The 20,964-nt window shown below is 40.2% G+C and overlaps 2 protein-coding genes across 16 annotated transcripts in view; one reads left to right on the top strand and one right to left on the bottom strand.

Annotated features, from left to right (window-relative positions):
* MYLK3 (myosin light chain kinase 3) overlaps window positions 1–4,340 on the top strand; it is a 76,063-nt gene extending 71,723 nt beyond the window's left edge. For 8 of the 9 annotated variants that reach the window (XM_070613531.1, XM_070613532.1, XM_070613533.1 and 5 more), the window contains exon 13: window positions 1,052–4,340. In XM_070613531.1, the coding sequence (XP_070469632.1) occupies window positions 1,052–1,111 (60 nt within the window). In that variant the 3' untranslated portion in view covers window positions 1,112–4,340. The remainder of the gene's footprint in view (window positions 1–1,051) is intronic. The other variant, XM_070613528.1, reaches the window with a different exon arrangement.
* ORC6 (origin recognition complex subunit 6) lies at window positions 1,936–20,957 on the bottom strand. Of its 7 annotated transcripts, XR_011538399.1 has the most exons (9): window positions 20,820–20,957; window positions 19,490–19,619; window positions 10,671–10,834; window positions 10,372–10,461; window positions 9,014–9,126; window positions 8,653–8,737; window positions 8,490–8,558; window positions 7,701–7,862; window positions 1,936–2,392 (listed from the first exon to the last, which is right to left on the bottom strand). XR_011538399.1 is itself a non-coding variant. In XM_070613540.1 (8 exons), the coding sequence occupies exons 1-7, from the start codon at window positions 20,882–20,884 to the stop codon at window positions 7,735–7,737; spliced, it is 759 nt and encodes a 252-aa protein (XP_070469641.1). In that variant the 5' UTR covers window positions 20,885–20,957; the 3' UTR covers window positions 1,936–2,392; window positions 7,701–7,734. The 7 variants fall into 7 exon arrangements, 5 of the variants coding, with proteins under 5 accessions (XP_070469641.1, XP_070469644.1, XP_008505391.1 ...); XM_070613540.1 differs by lacking the exon at window positions 8,653–8,737; XM_070613543.1 differs by lacking the exon at window positions 8,653–8,737 and having other exon boundaries at window positions 2,223–2,392; window positions 19,490–19,775; window positions 20,820–20,956.
* Between the last annotated feature and the right edge of the window lie 7 nt (window positions 20,958–20,964).

Below are 20,964 nucleotides of genomic sequence, written 5' to 3'. Positions count from 1 at the left end.
CTTATGTCAAAACCTGTTAGCTTGATTAAAAAGTGCCACAGACCAAAAATGACTGGCATGAAAGTGGGACTTAGTTCATACTTATGTGGACACTTGAAGTGACAGAACAAAGTTTGAGTGTATGTTCCCAACGACGGCAGAGAAGCACTCTGAACCAACTGTTTGTGGCCTGAGGTCTGACTCCTCCACACTCAGAAATAGGAGCTGGGAGAGTCCTATGAGACTTTAAAAGCTTTATAATTTTGTTTACAACGGAACTCTTGGGTACCATGGACATAAAATCTGTCTTCAAAACAATTGTCCTGGGGCTGGCCCAGTGGCATAGTGGTTAAGTTCGAGGCTCTGCTTCGGCGGCCCAGGGTTGGCTGGTTCAGATCCTGGGCCAGACCTAGCACAGCACATCAAGCCATGCGGAGGCAGTGTCCCACATCGCAGAACTAGAAGGACTTACAACTGTGTACTGGGGCTTTGGAGAAAACAAACAAAACAAAAAGACCTGCTCTTTAAAAAAATAAAGCAATTGTCTTCCAGGGAAGTGGTTTTCCAACATTTGATATTGACTCAAATCCTCACTGAAACACAAAAACAAAACACTTCACCTAGAGAGCCAGTGCACAGGCACACATGTGCATGTACACACATATAGGAAACACAAATATCACATTTGTGTCAGAGAGTGTGATGCACTCTATTATTTTCTAGTCTGTGATCCTTGGTTTCACGCAAAAAAATGCTGGTCATAACCCAGCAATTTGATTTCCTGTCCCGCTGGTGGGTTGTGAACCACAATTGGAAGAACACTGTTCCAGGTGCTTTGTTTCCTATGTGAAACGGCAGGTGACAGTTCTCATTTCATACTTGCTCCAAACATGCCCCTGAAAGTCCTCTAACTGTTCCACCCCGATTTTGCTAGAATCTTGTTCTCCCCTTTAGGTTATCAGTTTTAAACAAACCCAAGTGGCTAAACTTGCTTAAGTCCTTTTATTGTTTCTTCTTAAAACAATTGGTCTAAAAATATGCTTTTTTCCTCTTTTTCTCTCCTTACCTCAAGAAACACTTCTATGTGGTGACTGCTGCCAACAGATTAAGGAAATTTCCAACTTGTCCCTAATCCTCAACGTTGCTGCCCCCACGGGCCCAGCAATTATTGAGACCGGTGGTGAAGTGATGACTCAAGATTTTAAATCATCTGGCCTTTTACTGATGTTGATTCCACTTATTTTGTAAAAAAAGGTTACGGCTGTTGCCTTCCAGAATTGTGGGTGAAAAGTGGCTGTAAGGAAAGTGACCTAAGAGCTTTTTTCTGCCTTATAAGATCACTAAGCTGAAGTGCTGTGTTGACTTTTCAAGTATCCCTACTTTTGGCGGTAAGTGTAGGCACGCTTTAGGTAGGTAGAAAAGCTTTTACTTTGCATCTGTTAAGTTTAAATTCTAGACACACTTGGATTAAAGAGCTCAATAGACTATTACATAGGGGCACGTTATTCAGAATTATCTCTTCCAGTACAAAGAATTCCTAGAGTTTTGATTTGCTCAAGTGTGAGCTGACGTTTTATTGTGCTACTCCACTGTTGTGTAAAGCAACGTGGATTTAGGGCAGTGATCCTCAAACTTGTTTTTACTTGTGCTCCTTTTTGAGGATCAAAATGTGCATCCTTTAATAGTGTTTGAAATTTCAAAGTATACCAAGTGTCATGGCTAAATCACAACAATGATCATTTCGAATGTGCTGTTAAAATCTATACACACCTCCACCCTTTCCTAATTCTGCCCTGTCCTGATATTGGCAGTCTCTCTCCTGATCCCCTTCCTCAGTTATGAATCTACAGTCTAGGAAGTCTGGAAACTGATATGCAATATGTGAAAGAGAGATAAGAATGTAATGATATTCAGCTTTCTGGGAGAAACAGAATGAAACATCATGAGACAATAAAGGAAAACTGCTCTCCAACTTCTTCATTAAGGATAACCACTTTCAATGTTGTCATTTAACTAACATAAAATGATTAACACAGAGTGCTTTATTATGAGAAAGTAAGCAATTCTTTTAACTTCCTCCCTTCTAACCTGATTTTTGTGCTATTCTCACAACCTTCTCAGGTCAGCAGTTTTAGTTGGAGTACTTACTTTTAACTAGCCATGCAACAATTGCACAGCTTTTCAGGATTTTTGTCCAAATATAGACCTTTTTTTGGGCAGAGGACATGGGTGTGGGGAGGGAGGCAGAAGGTGGAGAGGCTAATCCCGCTGCTGCAGTTCTCATGTGGTCACTTTCCTCTGGAGAACAAACCCTTGTCAGGAGCTAAGATTTTCAGGACCAGCACGGCCAGGCCTGCTCCAAACTGGCCAGTGAGTCAATGAACGTCAGAAGAGATGGCTGCTGGGACTGTCCCTGTCATGAGAGAGGAACAGTGATTTATAAAATGCTTCATTTTAAAGCATCAGTTAATCCTCTTAAAAAGTTCTGAGGGCAGCCTCCAGAAGAAGGTAGAGAAATATAGTTCTACCTAGTAGGGCGATTCCTACTCTCCCTGAGCCTTCAGATTCTTGGGAATGCTATGAATCTTCTCTCCAGAAAAATGTATGGTTAGTTATCCCAATCTAGAGCAGCACTGTCTGACAAATATAATATGAGCCATATACATAATTTAAAGATTTCCAATAGCTCCTCTAAAAAAACCCTGGTTAAATTAATTTTAATGATTTAACACAATAAATAAAAAACATTATTTCAATATATAATCAACATAAAAATTATTGATATTTTAAATTCTTTTTTTCATACTAAGTCTCCAAAATCTCGTGTGTATTTTAGTTAAAATACATTTCAATTCAGATGCTAGGTTTTCATGAGACATACTTAATTTATACTTAGATTTCATATAATTTACTGTAGAAAGATATACTCACATACTCAAGTTCAAAACATCTTAAGTGTTTTCTAATTGAATTGTGTCCATTTTTACATTTAATTAAAATTAAATAAAATTAGAAGTTCAGTCCTGCAACTGCATTAGCCACATTTTAAGTGCTTAATGGCCACATGTGGTTAGTAGCTTCCCCTGGACAGGGCAGATACAGGGAGAATCTTCTTATCAAATTTTCTTTTTTCCCTATATGCTGTTATTCTTTACCTAGAGAAACAACTTCTTTCCAAAGCCCCCTTGAGGGGTTTGTTTGGGTCAGACCCACACAATTGACTGGTAATGTGGATTTCAGCCTCCTTTATCTGAAATTTCAAGGGAGCTTTTATGAAGCTTCAACTTTCTGGATATTTTTAGTTCTCTACTTTGCTGGTGTGTACTTAGCTCAAAAAATTTTTAGATTGCAACTGTGCCGGTATCAACTATTTCTAAAGGGACTTTTCCATTTGTATGAACAGTCATTGGAAATTGTGGGGCAGAGAAACTCTAAAACGTAGTCAGGACCCACTTTTTTCACCTATCAGATTGATGAGGGTATGGGGAAAATAGAATTCTTCCACTTTTGACAGATAGGTATCCCAATAAAAGTCATGCCCACACTATCACCCAGCAATTCCATTTCTAGAAATTCATTCCTCAGCAATAATGGAACAAGTGGACAGAGATTCATGCAAAATGATGTTCACTGTAGCACTGCTGCTAACGGCCCAATGAAACCAACTTACATATATGCCTATCAGTATGGGTTTAGTCCAATAACTTTTGCCACATCCGTTTAGGGTAATAACTTGCAGCTGTTAGAGATAGACCTAGATGTGCCGACAACCATCTTTTCATTACAAAAAATTATAAACCATACACATGGCATTGTCCCGTTTGTGGAGAGATACATGCTTATATGTGCATTGAAATGTTCTAGGATATACAAGAAGCTTAACAGTGGGGTGTGGAAAGTGGGTGATGGGGAGGGGGAATTCCGCTTTTCACTTTATAAACTTTCTGAATCATTTGAATTTTTTTTTACATGAGCATGTATTGCTTTTATAAGTAAAAATTAGCAACCCAATATCAAGTATGGACTTTGTTTTGACCCTGATTGGAGCACACAAACAATAAAAAGATGTTTTAGAGACATCCCGCGGATATATCATTCTAAATTGCATACTTGATGATAGAAAGAATTTCTATTAATTTTGTGAGGTATGATAATGGCAATGTGGTTATAATGTAGGTTAAATGACTTCAGGAGAAAAGGAGATATAGTTAAGCAAGTGTGGCAAAATCTTGTTAACTGTTGGGTCTAGGTGATCCATGTGTGCTTTCATCATACTGTCCTCTTTACTGTTGTATATATTTGAAAACTTTCATGATAAAAAAGTTTTTTAAATCAGTTAAATAAACCATGAGCTTAAAGAACTGAGCTTCCAAAAAGTCTTTAGAACAGTTCTGAAACAGCAGACTCACTAAGTAGTAAGCTCCCATCCCTCGGAGTGTGAATGTGATGGAAAATTGTTATAGCAAGAATTCCTGCCCTAGGAGGGCATTTGGATAAGGTTGCTTTAAGGCAATCCCCCACTCCCCAACTAATTTAAGAAATAAACAAGTACCTACTACGTTCCAGATCCTCAAAATAATTACCATGACCTGCTTTTAAGGTATAAAGGGAAAAGAAAGTCACAAATAGTACTTATATTTATTCTCATGGACTCAGCAGTGAAAAGACAAATTAATAAATGGGAGAAAATATTTGCAAATCATATATGTGATAAGAGGTTAATATCTAGACTATATAACTCCTACAACTCAACAACAAAACAGTCTGATTCAAAAATGGACAAAAGACTTGAATAAACATTTTCCATAGAAGATATACAAATGGCCAACAGCATTTGAAAAAGTGCTTACTATTCACTAGGGAAATGCAAATCAAAACCACAATGAGATACCACCTCACACCCATGAGGATGACTACTATCAAAAAATCAGAAAATAGGGGGCCGGCCTGGTGGTGCAGCAGTTAGGTGTGCATGTTCCACTTCGGCGGCCCAGGGTTCGCCGGTTCAGATCCCGGTTTGGACATGGCACCGCTTGGCAAGCCATGCTGTGGTAGGCGTCCCACGTATAAAGTAGAGGAAGACGGGCACGGATGTTAGCTCAGGGCCAGCCTTCCTTTGCAAAAAGAGGAGGATTGACAGTGGTTAGCTCAGGGCTAATCTTCCTCCAAAAAACAAAATCAGAAAATAACAAAAGTGTCCAAAAGATAAATGTTGGCGAGGATGTGCAGAAATTGTGGAGAAAACGCTTGTGTACTGTTGGTGGGAATGTTATATGGTGGAGCTGCTATGGAAAATAGTATGGTGGTTCCTAAAAAATTTAAAAATAGAATTAGCATATGATCTAGCAAATCCCGCTTCTGGGCATATATCCACAAGAACTGAAAGCAGAGTTTCAAAGAAATATTTGTACATCCATGTTCACAGCAGCATTATTCACAATAGCTAAAAGGTGGAAGCAATTCAGGTGTCCACTGACAGATGAATGGATAAACATAATGTGTTATATTTGTACATGGAATATTATTTAGCCTTAAAAAGGAAGGAAATTCTGACACGTTACAACACGAATGAAGCTTAAGGACATTATGCTAAGTGAAATAAACCAGTCACAAAAAGACTGATTCCACTTACATGAGGTACCTACAGTAGTCAAATTCATAGAGACAGAAACTAGAATAGATGTTACCAGGGTCTGGAAGACGGGGAAATGGGAGCTTAATGAGTTTAATGGGTACAGTCAGCTACATGAGATGAAGAGTTCCTGAGATTGGTTGCATAACAATGTGAATGTACTTAACACTACTGACTGTACACTTACAAATAGTTAAGATGGTAAATTTCACGTATATTTTACAATTAAAGAAAAAGCGAATGTGCTTAATTTTACCTGGTGATGAGTAGATGGCTTTTGACCCAAAGCTAAAAATTTAAATCTTGGCACCAAATAAAAACAAATTATACACCTTCTTAAAATAAATGAGGAAAAGACTCACTTATCCATTTTAGATCAAAGTACTAACAAGAACCCCTGTTTAGTGAATGCCTTCTAAGTGCCATGCACTTCATAAATATTACCTTTAATCCTCACAAGGTAGATAAATATCTCCATTTTATAAATGCGGAAACTGAGGCTCTTTAAGGTTTTGAAATTTCCTTAGGGTGTAAGTGGCAGAGTCAGAATTTAAGGACCAGTGTATGTGTGTGGTTCCAAAGCTCAGAGTCATTCCCCTCTACCACAGGGCTGGCAGACATTCTCCTGTGTTGGGAACAATTTGATTGTGGCATTTCTTCAGCCTTAGCCTACTAAGCATCTAGACATAAAACGGGCAGAGGAAAAAGAAATCACTCCTTTAGGGGGCTGGCCCTGTGGCCAAGTGGTTAAGTTTGCGCGCTCTGCTGCAGGCGGCCCAGTGTTTCGTTCGTTCGAATCCTGGGGGCAGACACGGCACTGCTCATCAAGCCACGCTGAGGCAGCGTCCCACATGCCACAACCAGAGGACCCACAATGAAGAATATACAACTATGTACCCGGGGCGGGGGGAGGGGGGGGGGGTTGGGGAGAAAAAGGAAAAAAATAAAATCTTTAAAAAAAGAAAAAAGAAATCACTCCTTTAGCACTCAGGTCTATGCAGCAGGTATTATGCCTTACTTATAGCAGATAAAAGGCAACAACTAGTATTAGTGATACCATTCTGAAAGGTTTTTAAAATTTGGATGTAATCACTTTATTGCATTCTTCATGGAAATATTTAATTAGATTATGTATTCTTTATTTTAGTTAAAATCATGTCTGGCACGATGCCTTAGAGCCCATAGCAACTTCTTATCTTCCATAGAAGACCCTTTCCCATAGTTTTAAAATAAGCAGTATTTTATAAGGTTATGTTTTTCAGTATGTGGATATCAAAGAAAATAAACCTTGGTCCATTTGATTTTTTAATGATGTTAATGCTAATTATACTTCATTATGTGAGACCGCTATATAGGAATTTCTCTCTCTATTCGAATATTTACTAAATACTTATACCAGGTTCTGTGTTAAATGCTTTACATGTATTAGCTCAGATGCTGCTCCAAATTATTCTATGAGGTAGACACTGTTTTTAGTCCTATTACAGATAAGGCATGAAGAAGTTAATTAATTTGCTCAAGGTGTCACAGGTGCTAAGTGGCTAACCAGGGTTAAGCTCAGGAAGTCTGACAAGAGTCTGTGCTCCAGGGAACAGTATGGTTCAGTGTGCAGCACTTGGGGCTTTTTTCCTGCTAGAGTAGACAGCTTTTGAAATAGCAAGGATTCCCCCAAAACTGATGACAAGGGCAACTTGAATGCATATAAAAATAACATTTATTAACTTAGACTGTACCATATATTGATTTCGTCAAACCAAGCAACTTACACAAAAACCTAAGTAAAATCCCTAAGACTCCATTCAGCCTGAATTTTATATTTTGGATAGGACAAGGGACTGTTTTTTGCTTAAAACAAAAGAGCAAAATGACTCCAATTCCATTTTGTAGGACAGTGCAGACCTGTGGGGAGCCAAGGCTACACCAAAATGACTGATCTAATGGATCTGTTGCCCACCTCAGGGGCAGCCTGCTGCCCAAAACTCAGCCCCGGGCTGGCTTCTTTGCTATTAAGGCAATAGTCAGGATCCTAGCTCTAAAAGTTGAAACAGATTCCAAAACCCTCATGTCCTTGTTGAGGAGGCGGACGTACTGTGGGTTTATAGCACATGGCGGTCTGGAAGAGGTCACTCTGCGGGAGCCTTTCGTGCTCTGGCAGCATTTTCCAAAATTTTCCTTTTCCACTCTTCATAATCCTGTGTCAGATCTTCATCTTTCTGAGGTTTATGTGGGATCTCTACCACCTTCTCTGTTTCTGTGAAAAAATTTTTCAAAAGTCTTTCAAAATTCTTATGTTTATAAATGAAGTAATAAAAAAGGAAACTTGTTTAAAGTGTCTACTTTAATTAATTAAGGTAATAGGGAATAAGATACCGAAATGAAAAGTGGAAACAGCAGGTAACACGTCAGTTTTTTGCTCTCTCTCATACTCCAAGCATTCCAAGACATCCTGCTAACAGGGAGCGTTCATCAAGCACCTATCTTGTGCTTGACAGGCACTGAACCAAGTAGTTTAATAGTATTATGTCAGTTAACCCTCAATGCAATTCTTTGAAGTAGGTGCCAATATTAATCACATTTTAAAGATTAGGAAATTGAGGCTCACAGAAATTAAGTGACTTTCCTAAAATCACACAGCCAGTAGGCGGTAAAGCAGGATTTGAAGATAAGCAGTTGGGCTTCAGATGTGTACTGAATTATACAATACTTCTGCTAACTTCTGTAAATGACAGCTTGGAAAACTGGTCTTATCCAATGATTAATTGTCAGGATTTATTAAGATCCTTGTCAGGTAAGCTGCTAAAGCAATACTGTATTAAACCCACGCTACACTGATCCATTGCACTGACTTCAGTGTCTGTCCAGTGTTAGCACGCCTTACCTTCTGCTGGAGGTTCAACCATCATCATCTTTTTCTTCTGTGGTGAAGTAACTGAATCTCTAGGCGCTCCTTTAAGGAAAAAAAAATGTCATCAGGTTAATTTTCCCCTATCCTCAATTTTAGTATTTGGGCATATTTTGGATCACAAATAAAAATCAGATACCTTGACTGACCAATACTAGAATAAGGAGAAGGCACATGCTCTTGCTCTTCCCTTTGGCGTCTCTTGTCAGACTGGAGACTCACCTCTGTTCCAACGTATGCATGTGGAGGGTGGCATTTAACATTAGAGCATGTTAAAAGAGAATCTATTTTCCAGGCATGGATTCATAGAATAACAGGTTTTTAAAAGTTATTAAGCAACTTTATTGAAAGATAGAAAAAATAATTTTCTAAAACTTTTCTGGTCCACATTAAATACAGAATTCAGAAAGAAGCCATTTTGCAAGTTTGGAAATATCAGACTTTTACCAGAAGGTTTACATTTTCAAATATACATTCTTGAAATAAGAATGAATACTCACTGTCCATCAGCTGCCCAATCTTCTCTAATTGTTTACAAAGTCGATCAAATATGGCTTTTTTTACACCAGATGTGGCTACCATTTTATTTTTATCCACCTTTAGCTTTAGAAGCCTACAAAATAATTTGATAAATTACGGTTTGTAAGACCAGTAGTTATCTTCTCTGGTCAACCAGATTGTCCACTTTCTTCCCACCATGCTTTATGAAGAACCCAACTGTCTAGTTTTCCCTTTATTTCAAACATATGCCATTAGCTACAACCATGAAAATCAGCCTTTTAAAGCTATTTATTTAGTTGTTTATTAGATTGAGAGAGTCAAAAATGCACATGGGATCTGTTATGTAACAAATGATGCACATAAAAGACATTTGCTATGGTGCTTCATGCCTTATACAACTTTTTCTTAGTAAATCTCAGATGTTACTAATTTGTTGAATGACAATCATAGCACTTTTAATTGTTCAACTCACTTTAACCCATGGTGCTTCCATTTATACTACAGGAATGTAAACCACCGTCTCCTCACCAAAAACCTCTCCTAATAAACTCCACCACAACCACCAATGAAAAATACAAAACAAACTTCTTATTTAGGATAACAGACCCATTCAAACCTTACTTTGCTAGTGTAATTTAGTTTCAAAAGTGGAATTACTTGTCAATATCGTTTTCTACAATAGCAGTCATACTCCCTCCCCGTATACACATACCTTTGTTGAAGGGACATTTTCGATTAATGTCAATTAATTGCTCCTAGGTATGTAGCTAATAGAGCCAAACACACCAGAATTAGTGGCTGGGTAGTAAGAAACCTATTATTTAAGGGCCAACTACATTTTGTTTTCTAAAGAGTTTTCCAGTAAGATAAAACAAGACACCTTTAGACAGAGGTAACAATTGCTAATATTTCCAGGGTAACATTTCAGTACATACATAGATAACCCAAAATTTTAAGATTCAGATGTAAGAATTTATCACTGAGATGTTTATAAACTACTTTAAAAACAGTTGTGATCAGTACTTTTCAAAAAAAAAAAAAAATGACTGGAAAATCACAAACGACCACTGTTTTAATGACAGATTTCATCACTTATAAAAGGTAGACCCTGAAATCAGAATACCCAACTCACGTATATGGCTTCCACTTGGCAAGTGGACTTCTGGCAACACTAGATCCAAGTTGTCAGCTATATTGTGAGGTAAACTCAGAATCTGGTCACTCGGCCACTATTCCAAATGTTATTTTTTATGAGAAAAGATGCTCCGAGTTGAAATAAACTAATTAGAAGTATTCTTTGGGAATGAGAAATCTATTTGTAAATTGTGGACTTTTCTGAAGGTTAAAAGGCACTCACTTGCATGCCGAGAGTAGTGCAGCCGTGGTGAAAAGTGGCCTGGATAAGTCAAGATCCACTTGCTGTGTTTGTGGAAGACTGGACTCATAGCTGAGGGAAAGCAGCGTTTGTGGAATTGTTAGAAAATATTATTTCAAAAGGACTGAAATGAAAATTAGAAATTATAAGCTATTTAAATGCATGACATATGCACTCTGTCACTTCAGCATGTTATTTTTTTAAAACTAAAAATTAACAGGACATTGAATAATTTTATGTATCAGTATAAGTTTTCAGTTAAGGTTCTTCATGCCTCATACCTTTGCAGTATCTTTGAAGCCATGTTCACTGCTTCTGTACAGCTAAACTGTACAGCCAGGTCTCTCATCCCAATATTTGAATTCAGGCCCAGTAAACATTCAAAAGATTTAAGACAGCTCTGATAGACCTTCTTGTTCAAACCAGAAAGTTTAATTAAATAAGCCTTGAAAAGAAAAAATACACACGAATCATAAATATCATAGATTCTATACAACAGTGCCCTTAAACACTTGTTTAATGAGTCAACTTTTTAAAATAAATTAATTTTGTGACAAGTCCCTCTACCTAACAGCTGAGCTTCATTCAGTCAAAAATCAGTAATCATGTCAGGCAGAGTCAAATATTGCTCTCAAGGAGCTCATACTTTAGAAAGGCAGTCATGCATCTCCATGGATAATTTAAAAAACAACATAGTGTACTACAGCCAAGCTGTGAGTAAAAAAACAGGAGACGCATAGATGGTCACCTGTTTTGCAACAAAAGTGCCAACATACAGTTCATTGGGAAAAGGAAGGAGGAAAGGAGTGGGGGAGGGGTGGGGAGGGTGAATGTGTGGAGGAGGGAAAGGGAGAGGAGAGGGAAACTGGGAGAGAAACAGGAGGACCAGTAACAGGGAAATCCACTCTGCCTGGGAGAGTCAGAGAAAGCTTCATAAAGGATGTAACAGGAAGGCAGGGTCATGTAAGACAAATAGCAGCTGGCCGGAAGAGCATTCCAGGTTAAAAAAAAAAAAGTTGTTGCATTTACAAAGCCATCAGTCACTGAAATGCATGGTTTGTTAAGTGAATAGTGTAGCTTGAGGTTAGCATTCAAGAAAGGCTGGACAGTTTGATGGTAATGGGGAGCCAATGGTGTTTTTAACAACACCATTTAATTAGTGCATCATTATGTGACAAGTGCTGCGTTAAGCATGTACATACAGTATATTGTTTAACTCTCACAATAATCCAGTGAAATGGATGTTCTAATCCCCACTTTATGGATGGGGAAACTGGAGGTTCACAGAGCTAAGTAACTGGTGCTGTTGAGATTTGGTCTCAACATGTGAATCTTCCAGACTCCATAGCTTGTGCTTGCAACCACTGTGACAAAGGAAGAAAAATATACATGAACTTTAAAGTATCTGCTTTAGGAGGATGATGCTAGCAGCAACATGGAAGATAGCTTTGAGTAAAGAAAGACATGGCCAGGGAAACTAGACAGTAACGAGTAAAACGAATGCTGCAAAACTCTTTTCTCCAACTCAACAAAATGGTTTTAAAATTCATCTAAAATAATAACATATGATAATAGCCAGGAAAATTCTAAAACACAAGAGTTTTGACAGGGTCTAATCCAACCAGAAATTAAAATGTATGACTGGAGGTTGGTGTCAAGATGGCAGTGTAGGCGGACTCTGAACTCACCTCCTCTCACAGACACAACCAATCTACAACTACTCTTGGAACAATTACCCCTGAGAGAGAAGTGAAAACTGGATAAAAAGAACTCCTGCAACAAGGGACAGATCCAACTGAGGTGGAAGAGGCAGAAATTCCTTCTGAAGAGAAAAAAAGCCACCTTCACAAGCTGCAGTGCTTCATGGCCGGCCAGGAGCAATCCTAAGGCACGCAGCCTTCTCTGGAGGAGTGGGGGATCTGAGCAGGGAGCATTACCACAGTAAGTCTCTTTTGGACTCATCATAACGTAGACAAGTGTCATAATACCTGGCTTTGCTGGCTATTAACAACAGGGCATGCCCCCAGAAAAGCTATTGGACAAAAGTGAAAAAAAGCTGGGTCTTATAGGGCCCACGCACAAATTCACCTGTTTTGGAAAGCAACCTAAAATTACCAGAAAAAAAGGTGCACAGTCCTTTCTTGAAAAGAGACTCACCTGATAGGCTCTGGGTGCATCTTGGTAAGAGCTAAGACCTCTCCAGGGACTGAGACATTGGTGACAGCCATTATTGTGACCTAGTACAAGCATGCTGACACAGACACTGGCAGACGTCATTGGAATTCTTCCCCTGGCCTGGTAGCCCAGGGTCTGCCCCACCCTCTAGAGCACCAATTTAACCCAGCTCAGCCAGGGCCAGCAGCCCACCCTAGGGACTGGCCCCACCCAACAGCAAGCCCTCAGGCAACTTGTGGCCTGCATAGGCAGGGTGCCTGGATCCTCTGCAGCCAGATGAGTGGGTCCGCCTTTGCAGGTCAGGGCATGTGTGAGGAGCAGGTGGGAGTGTTTGGGGCCTCTGCAATGGGGTGACTGGGTCTGCTTCAGGGGATTGGGGTGCACACATGGGCCAGGACTGTGTTGATGGTGTGTGTGGCCCAGTGGGCAGTGGGGCTTGTCAACTGCAGCAGACTTGTGCTTCTCAAATAGCCACCAGGGGATCAGCCTCAAGCAGCTGCAATCCTGAGAGCTAATGACAGCCTTGTAGGCCAGACGCCTACAGGAATTGTAAGCCCCTGAGCCTAGCAAACAGTCATGCTGGAGGCCTACTCACTTAACAGAAAAACTGCAACAGGAATGTGCTATTAGACCTTGCAGCTAACTGTGCTGGGGCTCCCCATGCCCAATAAAGTGACTGATGGGTACACAGCAGCCACTTGTAGCTGAGCATTAGAACCAGCCAGTCAGGGGGACAGCCTAGCCTCTCCAGGCACCTGCAGCAAGAGCAACCCTAACAAAAGGACACACATAGCCCACACAGGGGACACCCCTAGAACATTTGGAACTGGTGATGAGAGGAAAGAACACTGCTGGGCCTCATAAGGCATCTCTTACATAAGGCCACCTCTCTGAGATCAGAAGATGTAGGTGACCTACCTAATACATAGATATAAGCACAGTGTAAGAGGCAAAATGAGGAGGCAAAAGAATACGTTCCAAGTAAGGGACCAGGATAAAACCGCAGATAAAAAACTAAACAAAACAGAAATAAACAATCTACCTGACAAAGAGTTAAAAAAAAAGCCATAAGGATGCTCACTGATCTTAGGAGAAGAATGGATGAACTTAGAGAGAACTTCAACAAAGAATTGGAAAATATAAAAAAGAACGAGTCAGAAATAAGGAATACAATACTGGAAACGAAAAATTCACTAGAGGGATTCAATAGCACTGTAAATGATACAGAAGAACGAATCAGCAAGCTGGAAAGAAAGACTAAAGGAAATCACTCAAGGTGAACAGATGAAAAAAAAAGAATTAAAAAGCACGAAACAGTTGAAGGGACCTCTGGAACAACATCAAGTGTATTAATATCTGTGTTATAGGTGTCCCAGGAGAAGAGAGAGACAAAGGGGAAGAGACTCTATTTGAAGAAATAACAGCTGAAAACTTTCCTAACCTATAGAAGGAAACAGACATCCAAGTACAGGAAGCATAGAAAGCACCAAACAAGATAAACCAAAAGAGGCCCACACCAAGACACATTATAATTAAAATGTCAAGAATTAAACAGAAACCTAAAAGCCACAAGAGAAGGACAACAAGTTACATACAGAGGAAACTCCATAAGACTATCAGCTGACTTCTCAGCAGAAACCTTACAGGATAGAAGGAAGTGGCATGATATATTTAAATTGCTGAAAGGAGAAAACCTACAGCCAAGAATACTCTACCTGGCAAGGTTATCATTCAGAATGGCAGGAGAGATAAAGAGTTTCCCAGACAAGCAAAAACTAAAGGATTTTATCACCAAGAACCCAATCTTACAAGAAATGTTAAAGGGATGTATTTAAGTGGGAAAGACAAGACTACAAACAGGAATAAGAAAATTATCAAAAAAAAAAAGGGCAATAAAATCACTGGTAAAGGCAAAAATACAGTAAAGGTAGCAGATCAACCACCTCTGAAGATAATATGAAGGTCAAAAGACAAAAGTACTAAAATTACCTATTTCCACGATAAGAGGGTAATGGATACACACACACACAAAGAGGCTAGATATGCTATCAAAAACATAAAATGTTGGAGGAGGTGAGGAAAACAGTAGAGCTTTTGGGACTGGCCTGGTGGTGCAGCGGTTAAGTTCATATGTTCTGCTTTGGCAGCCCGGGATTCGCCAGTTTGGATCCCAGGTGCGGACCTATGCAAGGCTTGTCAGGCCATGCTGTGGTAGGCATCCTACATATAAAGTAGAGAAAGATGGGCATGGATGTTAGCTCAGGGCCAGTCTTCCTTGGCAAAAAGAGGAGGATTGGCAGCAGATGTTAGCTCAGGGCTAATCTTCCTCAAAAAAAAAAAAAAAAAAAGAGTAGAGCTTTTAGCAAGAGATCAAACTAAAGAGACCAGCAACTTAACAAACTGCTATGCTTTTAGGTTATTATATATAAACCTCATGGTAATCACAGACCAGAAAGCTATAATAAACATACAAAAAATTAAGAGAAAGGAACCCAAACATAATACTAAAGAAAACCATCAAATCACGAAGGAAGAGAGTAAAAGAAAGGAACAGAGAAGAACTACTAAAACACCCAGTAAAAAGGTAACAAAATGGCAATAAGTACATACTTATCAATAGCTACTTTAAATATCAATGGACTAAATGCTCCAATCAAAAGGCATAGGGTGGCCGATTGGATAAAAAAACAAGACCCATATATATGCTGCATACAAGAGACACACTTCAGAGATAAAGACACTCACAAACTGAAAGTGAAGGGATGGAAAAAGATACTCCATGCAAATGGCAAAGAAAACAAAGCGGGGGTAGTAATACTTATATCAGACAAAATAGACTTTAAAACAAAAACTGTAACAAGAGACAAAGACGGGCACTACATAACGATAAAGGGAAAAATCCAACAAGACGATATAACACTTGTAAGTATCTATACATCCAAAATAGGAGCACCCAAATATATAAAGCAATTATTAAGAAATATAAAAGGAGTAATAGTAACACAGTAATAGCAAGGGACTTTAACACTGCAGTTATACCAATGGCTAGATCATCCAAACAGATCAATAAGGAAACACTGACCTTAAATGACACATTAGACCAGATGGACTTAGTGGATATATATAGAACATTCCATCCCAAAACCACAGAATACACATTCTTTTCAAATGCACATGGAACATTCTCCAGGATTGATCACATATCAGGCCACAAAGCAAGTCTCAATAAATTTAAGATTGAAATAACACCAAACATCTTTTCTGACTGCAATGGTAAGAAACTAGAAATCAACTACAGGAAGAAAATCAGAAAAGCCACAAATAGGTGGAGACAAAACAAAATGTCACTGAATAATGATTGGCTCAATGAAGAAATCACAGGAGAACTCAGAAAATACCTGGAGAAAAATGAAAATATGACACACCAAAATTTATGGGACACAGCAAAAGTGGTTCTAAGAGGAAAGTTTATAGCAATTCAGGCCTACCTCAACAAACAAGAAAAATCTCAAATAAAGAATTGAACAGTGCACCTAAGGGAGCTGGAAAAAGAAGAACACACAATGCCTAAAATCAGTAGAAGGAAGGAAATAATGAAAATCAGAGCAGAAATGAATGAAATAGAGACTAAACAAACAATATAAAAAAAATCAATGAAACCAAGAGCTGGTTCTTGAAAAGATAAAATTGACAAACCTTTATCTAGACTCACCAAGAAAAAGAGATAAGGCTCAAATGAATAAAATCAGAAATGAAAGAGGAGAAATTACAACAGATACCTTAGAAATACAAAAGATTATAAGAGAATACTACAAAAAGCCATACAATCAACAAATTGGATAATCTAGAAGAAATAGATAAATTCTTAGAATCATACAACCTTCCAAAACTGAATCCAGAAGAAGTAGAGAATTTGAATAGACCAATTACCAGTAAGGAGATCCAAACAGTAATCAAAAACCTCTCCCAAAATAAAAGTCCAGGACCAGATGGCTTCCTTGGTGAATTCTACCAGACATTCAAAGAAGACTTAATACCTATCCTTCTCAAACTCTTCCAAAAAATTTAACAGGAGAGAAAGCTTCCTAACTCATTCTATGAAGCTAAAATTACCCTAATACCAAAACCAGACAAGGACAAGACAAAAAAAGGAAATTACAGGCCAATATCACCGATGAACATTGATGCAAAAATCCTCAACAAAATACTAGCAAATCAAATACAATACATTAAAAAGATCATACACCATGATCAAGTGGGTTTCATTGCAGGGATGCAGGGATGGTTCAACATCCGCAAATCAATCAACGTGATAACACCACATTAACAAAATGAAGAATAAAAATTACATGATCGGGGCTGGCCCAGTGGTGCAGCCATTAAGTTTGCATGTTCTGCTTTGGTGGCCTGGGGTTCGCCAGTTCGGATCCCAGATGTGGACATGGCACCGTCTGGCAAGCCATGCTGTGGCAGGCATCCCACACAGAAAGTAGAGGAAGATAGGCAGAGATGTCAGCTCAGGGCCAGTCTTCCTCAGCAAAAAGAGGAGGATTGGTAGCATTTAGCTCAGGGGTAATCTTCCTCAAAAAAAGAAAAAAGAAAAATAATATGATCATCAAGAGATGCAGAGAAAGCATCTGACAAGATACAGCATCCATTTATGATAAAAACTCTAAATAAAATGGGTATAGAAGTAAAGTTCCTCAAAATAATAAAGGCCGTATGTGACAAAACCACAGCTAATATCATTCTCAATGGAGAAAAACTGAGAGCTATCCCTCTAAGAACAGGAACCAGACAAGGATGCCCACTTTCACCACTCTTATTTAACATAGTAGTTGAAGCCCTAGCCAGAGCAGTCAGGCAAGAAAATGAAATAAAAGGGATCCAAATTGGAAAGGAAGAAGTGAAACTGTCACTATTTGCAGATGACACGATTTTATATACAGAAAACTCTAAAGAGTCCACCAAGAAACTTTTAGAAATAATAAATGAATACGGTAAAGTTGCAGAATACAAAATCAACGAACGAAAATCAGTTGTGTTTATATCCACTAAAAACAAAGTAGCAGAAAGAGAAATTAAGAATACAATCACGTTTACAATTGCAACAAAAAGAATAAAGTAGCTAGGAATAAACTTTACCAAAGATGCGAAAGATCTGTACACTGAAAACTATAAAACATTGTTGAAAGAAACTGAAGAAGACACAAAGAAATGGAAAGATACTCCATGCTCTTCAATTGGAAGAATTAACATGGTCAAAATGTCCATACTTCCTAAAGCAATTGATTCAATGCAATCCCCATCAAAGTTCCAACAACATTTTTCACAGAAATAGAAAAAAGAATCCTAAAATTTATATGGAACAACAAAAGACCCCGAAAAGCCAAAGGAACCCTGAAAAAAAGAACAAAGCTGGAGATAACACACTCCCTGACTTCAAAATATACTACAAAGCCATAGTAACCAAAACAGCATGGTAACGACACAAAAACAGACACACAGATCAATGGAACAGAACTGAGAGCCCAGAAATAAACCCACACATTTATGGACAGTTAATATTCCACAAGGGAGCCAAGAACATACGATGGAGAAAGGAGAGTCTGTTCAATAAATGGTGTTGGGAGAAGTGGACAGCCACATGCAAAAGAATGAAAGTAGACCATTCCCTTACACCATGCACCAAAATCAACTCAAATGGATTAAAGACTTGAATGTTAGACCCAAAACCATGAAAATTCTAGAAGAAAACATAGGCAGGACGCTCTTTGACCTCGGTCTTACCAGCATATTTTCAAGTACCATGTCTGACCGTGCAAGGGAAACAAAAGATAAAATGAGCAAATGGGACTACATCAAACAAAAAAGCTTCTGCACAGCAAAGGAAACCATCAACAAAATGAAAAGACAACCTAACAATTGGGAGAAGATATTTGCAAACCATGTATCAGATAAGGGGTTAATATCCAAAATATACAAAGAACTCATACAGCTCAACAACAAAAAAACCAACAACCCAATTAAAAAATGGGCAAAAGATCTGAACAGAGATTTCCTCAAAGAAGATATACGGATGGCCAACAGACATCTGAAAAGATGCTCAACATCATTAGCTATCAGGGAAATGCAAATCAAAACTACAGTGAGGTATCACCTCACTCCGGTCAGAATGGCTATAATTAACAGGACAGGAAATAACAAATGTTGGACAGGATGTGGAGAGAAGGGAACCCTTGTACACTGCTGGTGGGAGTGCAAACTGGTGCAGCCACTATGGAAAACAGTATGGAGAATCCTCAGAAAATTAAGAATAGATCTACCATATGATCCAGCTATCCCACTGCTGGGTATTTATCCAAAGAACTTGAAAACACAAATGCATAAAGATACATGCACTCCTATGTTCATCACAGCATTATTCACAACAGCTAAGACTTGGAAGCAACCTAGGTGCCCATCAGGGAATGAATGAATAAAGAAGATGTGGTATTTATACACGATGGACTACTACTCAGCCATAAGAAATGACGAAATCCAGCCATTTGTGACAACATGGATGGACCTTGAGTGTATTATGCTAAGCAAAATACCTCAGAGGGAGAAAGTCAAATACCATATGAGCTCACTCATAAATAGAAGATAAAAATGACAAAGAAACACAAAGCAATGGAGATTGGATTGGTGGTTACCACAGGGGGAGGGGGAGGGCAAAAGGGGTGATTAGGCTCATGCGTGGTGATGGATTGCAATTAGTCTTCGGTGGTGAACATGATGTAATCTCCCCAATATAATGATGTACACCCAAAATTTATCTAATGTTATAAACCAATGTTACTGCAACAAAAATAAATAAACAAAATGTGTGATTAAGCTCTAGTGTTAAACTGGATTATTAAGACGTTCAATGGGATCTACTCACCCTGTCCAAAGGACACTCCATACAGGAAGCCGCAAGGTCCAGGCACATGACTGCATTGCTGGTCTCCGTGGTATGTGCAGACAGGCCAATACATTTCACCTGGGACAGTCGCAAGTACTCCTCTGCTTTCCTGGTTATAAGGCAACACGTCCACTCAATCTCTTTTCCAGAAGTTTATGTTGGTAAACAATGAGTCCGGCCTGGTGGACTCCACTCGGAGCCCAAGTCCCATGCAAGCTCATGTGGGGCTGGCAGTGAAACGCACAGCCTTGGGCAGGACAGGGCTCTGTAAGACAGAACCAGCCCTCTGGCTCCAGACACCACTGTGTTGAAGCGCTTTTAGGCAAAAGTTAAGTTCTTTGATTACTGCACAACACAAGTCCTCTTTCGTCCTTCTCTTACCAGAACAAGTAGGAACTATCACAGAGACTGGCAGGGCTCCTTTTTACCCCTTCCTCAAAATTCGTGGTTCTCTAAGGTACAGGACAAGCACTTCGGGGCTTGTGAAAACAGATTGCTAGAGCCCATCCCCAGAGAGTTTCTCATCAGTAGGCCTGGGGTGGGCCCAAGAATTTGCATTTCTAACAAGTGCCAAGATGATACTGATGCTGCTGGTCCAGGCACCACACTTTGGGAACCGCTATTCTAAATGCTTACCGAGTCCAGAAGGTCTGTCTGCAAATCTTTTCAGAAGAGCTCCCTTCCCTCCCCCAGCTGGCCGCCGAGGCCTGGCCCCGCTCTCCACGCATTAGCTACAACGGCTTTACTTCTAACCTGGGACCATGAAATGTGCTTCCCCGCTCAGGGCCTTTGCACAGGCTGCCGTGTCTGCCCGGCCGCTCCTCCCACGTCTCCCACGGCTGGCACCTCCTGTCACTCGGGGCTAAGCACAAACGGCACCCTCTCCGAGGCGGTTGCTGGATTTTTTAATTAAAGGCAGCCGCCAGGCCGCGCTGCGCCCCACTCCCAGCCGTCCCGGGACCCCGCCGTTTTTGTTTCCCGCGCGGTTGCTGCCGTCACGGACAGCGACCTCCAGGGGCCTGGTACCCCACCTGTCTGGTTCACCGTTGCAAACTGACCCTCTCTAACTATCTGCAGCGCCCCAGGTTCTCCGACTCTGCCCCTTCCCACCGCCGAGCATCCCACCGGGCCAGCTGTTCCCAGGGACGTCGACAGCGGCCCCCGCCACCTCCTGGGGCCCGCGCCCGGGAAGGTCTTCCTGAGGAGGGCCAAATCCCGTCGGGCTCCGGCGCCGCCTGTCGCGCGGGAAAGGCGCGGACCTCGTCTGAGGACAGGCCAGGGCCGCTGGGGCGTGCGCGGCCGGACTCACCTCAGCACACCGGGCTCGGCGATGCCCAGACGCGGGGCTAAACGCCGGATCAGCGCAGACTCCATGGCGCGGACAAAAGCGATTCACGCGCACAGCTGCGACGCGACGAAGCCCGCGCGCAGACACCGAGCCAGCCAGCGCGGGC

Source organism: Equus przewalskii, chromosome 3, assembly GCF_037783145.1.
Source record: "Equus przewalskii isolate Varuska chromosome 3, EquPr2, whole genome shotgun sequence".
NCBI classification, from domain to species: domain Eukaryota; kingdom Metazoa; phylum Chordata; class Mammalia; order Perissodactyla; family Equidae; genus Equus; species Equus przewalskii.
Note: the sequence above shows the minus strand (reverse complement) of the source record. Positions and strands in the feature narration are given on the sequence as shown.